Source organism: Sinocyclocheilus grahami, unplaced genomic scaffold, assembly GCF_001515645.1.
Source record: "Sinocyclocheilus grahami isolate Dianchi unplaced genomic scaffold, SAMN03320097.WGS_v1.1 scaffold3125.1, whole genome shotgun sequence".
Lineage (NCBI taxonomy): Eukaryota > Metazoa > Chordata > Actinopteri > Cypriniformes > Cyprinidae > Sinocyclocheilus > Sinocyclocheilus grahami.
The window spans coordinates 24,631-28,274 of record NW_015508292.1 but is presented as its reverse complement, the minus strand read 5'-3'; the positions used below and the strand labels follow the sequence as shown (position 1 = coordinate 28,274).

At 39.2% G+C, this 3,644-nt stretch overlaps 1 pseudogene and 1 gene segment (V, D, J or C); both read left to right on the top strand.

The window, feature by feature from the left end:
* Positions 1–176, top strand: part of LOC107576024 (Ig heavy chain V-III region BUT-like) — a 475-nt pseudogene extending 299 nt beyond the window's left edge.
* A 2,934-nt stretch (positions 177–3,110) lies between these two features.
* LOC107576023 (Ig heavy chain V region 6.96-like) overlaps positions 3,111–3,644 on the top strand; it is a 15,566-nt gene continuing 15,032 nt past the window's right edge. Inside the window, 1 exon segment of the V gene segment in view lies at positions 3,111–3,174. Coding sequence covers positions 3,111–3,174 — 64 coding nt within the window.

Here is a 3,644-nt window from a genome sequence, read left to right as displayed (position 1 = left end):
AAGCCCTGGAATGGGGTGGAGAGATATGGGGTAGCGGTAACACATATTACAGTGATAAACTGAAAAGTAGATTTCAAGTTACCAGAGAGTCTTCCAGCAACACAGTGACTCTGAAAGGACAGAATATGCAGACTGAAGACACAGCTGTGTATTACTGCGCCAGAGAGTCACAGTGACACAGAGCAGCTACTGCCTTGTTCAAAAATCACACTAGCACTCGGCACACAAATACACAGCTTTGCACTAAAATCTACAGTATTTCTGATCGAGTTTCAGTTATGTTCAATGTACACAAAAATTGGTTAAAGTAAAGATTTAACATGTTTTATTTTGCATAAAAATGAACCACAATGCTTTCTTGTTCTAAAATATTATTATAGGCCTATGTTTTATAAGGCAAAACTATTGCCTCTCTGTTCTAACCTTCTAAAATCTGCTAGCAAAAAGTTAAAATAGGGATACTTTTACACTTTTCATTCATATCTCTGTCTTCTCCATTTGCCGCCCACAAACTCATTACACTGACATAATCCTGCCTCCTGATACAGTAATTGTGTTACAAGTGTATTCTTGGCACATTTCACAAGACAGTGATACGGTGCACAATTTAGGACATCCTCAGACCTCAGTTATATGACAAAGAGGCATTGTACCTCAGACTAAAAGGCTTCAGCCACTGTAATAAACGTTATTGCGCCTCTGACTGAAAGGCTTTCAGAAAAAACAATGTCAAGTGTCAGGTCTTGTACAGTTAGGCATTGGGTGAAACAGCATCAGACAAAAAGCCATCGTTGAAGTCTTTGATTGCTGTAATATAATTTCAGTCAAAAAAAGTGGATACCACAGAATAGATATAAACTGATAAAAGATAAAATGCAGTGCTTTACAACTATAGGACAGGAAGAGCTAAATAAACTTATCACTGCATCTAAACCAACAACATGCCTGTTAGATCCTGTACCCACTAAATTACTGAAAGAGTTGTTACCTGTAGCAGAAGAACCGCTTCTCAATATTATTAACTCGTTGTTGTCTTTAGGTCACGTCCCAAAAACATTCAAGCTGGCGGTCATTAAGCCTCTTATTAAGAAACCACAACTAGATCCTAGTGAACTGGAAAATTACAGACCCATCTCAAATCTTCCTTTTATGTCTAAAATTTTAGAAAAAGTTGTGTCTGCTCAATTGTGCTCCTGCCTGCAAAAAAATGATCTCTATGAAGAATTTCAGTCAGGTTTCAGGCCCCACCATAGCACAGAAACTGCACTTGTTAAAATTACAAATGACTTGCTTCTTGCGTCAGACCAAGGCTGTATCTCATTGCTAGTTTTACTTGATCTTAGTGCTGCATTCGATACTATAGATCATGACATACTCATAGATCGATGACAAAACTATACAGGTATCCAAGGGCAGGCTTTAAGATGGTTTAGATCCTACCTGTCCGATCGCTACCACATTGTTCATTTAAATGGGGAGTCATCTCAATTATCACCAGTAAAACATGGAGTGCCACAAGGATCTGTCCTAGGTCCTCTGCTATTTTCGATATACATGTTGCCACTTGGTAATATTATTAGGAAATACGGGATTAGTTTCCACTGTTATGCCGATGATACTCAACTATATATCTCAACAAGACCAGATGAAACTTCTAAATTATCTAAGCTAACGGAGTGTGTTAAAAATGTAAAAGAATGGATGACCAATAATTTTCTCCTATTAAATTCGGATAAGACAGAGATATTACTTATTGGACCAAAAGACAGTACGCCGAATCTCGTGGATTACAATTTGCAACTAGACGGATGCACGGTTACCTCCTCTACAGTCAAAAATCTGGGTGTTATATTAGATAGCAACTTGTCTTTTGAAAACCATATTTCCCATGTTACAAAAACGGCATTCTTCCATCTTAGAAACATTGCCAAGTTACGAAACATGATACCTGTTTCTGATGCAGAAAAGCTAGTTCATGCATTCATGACCTCTAGACTGGACTACTGTAATGCACTGCTAGGTGGTTGTCCTGCATCTTCAATAAACAAGCTACAGATAGTCAAAAATGCAGCGGCTAGAGTCCTTACCAGGTCAAGAAAATATGATCATATTACCCCAATTTTACAGTCTCTGCACTGGCTACCTATTAAGTTCCGTATCAGTTACAAAATATTATTACTTGCCTATAAGGCCCTTAATGGGTTAGCTCCTGCATACCTAACTAGTCTTCTACCACGCTACAATCCATCACGCTCCCTAAGGTCACAAAACTCTAGACTTTTGGTAGTACCTAGGATAGCAAAGTCCACTAAAGGAGGTAGAGCTTTTTCGCATTTGGCTCCCAAACTCTGGAATAGCCTTCCTGATACCGTTCGGGGTTCAGACACACTCTCTCTGTTTAAATCTAGATTAAAGACACATCTCTTTGGCCAAGCATTCAAATAATGCATCTCATAATCTTTTACTGCAGTCATAATCTTTTACTGCAGTTATATCTAATCAAATGCACATTATTATTCATTAGTTTGGGTTAAACAAATCATTTTTGCTTGGTTGGAACAGCAGCTACGCTAATTATGTTTGTATTTGTTTCTCTGTCTTTTGCCACGGGATTAACATCCCGTGGTAACTAGGATTTACACAAGCTTCAGTCTGGATCCAGAACACCTGAGAAGAGATGATGCAACCCCTCAGAGGACCTCAGATGATGCCAACCCTGAAACAACATACAGAACTACCACATTTTGCTATAAGTTTGATTGCATCATATAATAATTGCTGTTAATATTATTCATCGTCTGTTTTATTACGTCTTATATTGATTTTTCCGTACTGCTGGTTCGTCTGGTCAGAGGAGAACTGGCCCCCCGACTGAGCCTGGTTTCTCCCAAGGTTTTTTCTCCATTCTGTCACCGATGGAGTTTTGGTTCCTTGCCGCTGTCGTTATTGCATCTAAAAAAATAAGTGAATATGCGTGTATAGTTTCATAAGACTTATTTACATTCTGTAACTACAAAGAATAATTGCTTGTTTTAATGTTGCATCCAGATGGATAAGAGTTGTGTCTACTTTGATCATAATAATTTCGGGGTTTTGATTTTTGCCTTTCAATGTCAAAAGACAGTTCAAAAGAGGGAAAAGAGGTGTCAGAGGCACTTGCTGAGGAAACCCCAGGTAAATTATGGACGTTAATACAATTATTAAAGACTCTACCATAGTAGAAGACTAGAAACACAGTTAGAGCCGCACCGGTCACAATCACGGCCACTGTGTTGGTCTTACATGCACTTTGACTGTACTTCTCAAATAGATGACTTCAGGTGAAACCCCTCCATTATCTGACTCTGAGAAATTGTTCATTTCAACTGCCACAGTTTCCCTGGCAGAATCCTGAGAGGGAATCTCATATATGTGTTGATGTTCCATCATGTTCACAAAAAGAAGTCATTCATACGTTGCTGCTTCTGTTGTGTGTGTTACTGCATGTTTCAGAGGTCGCGAGAAGCGAATGTCCACTGGAGAGTAGCGTGTAGGCCTTATATGCTCTCAGGTAAGGGAGTGGGGCCTTACCTGGCATTGGCTGCACGCTTCTGTCTGTGTAGCCAGACTTGGTGCAATTGGATGCTTCTGCAGAGGTCAGGTAC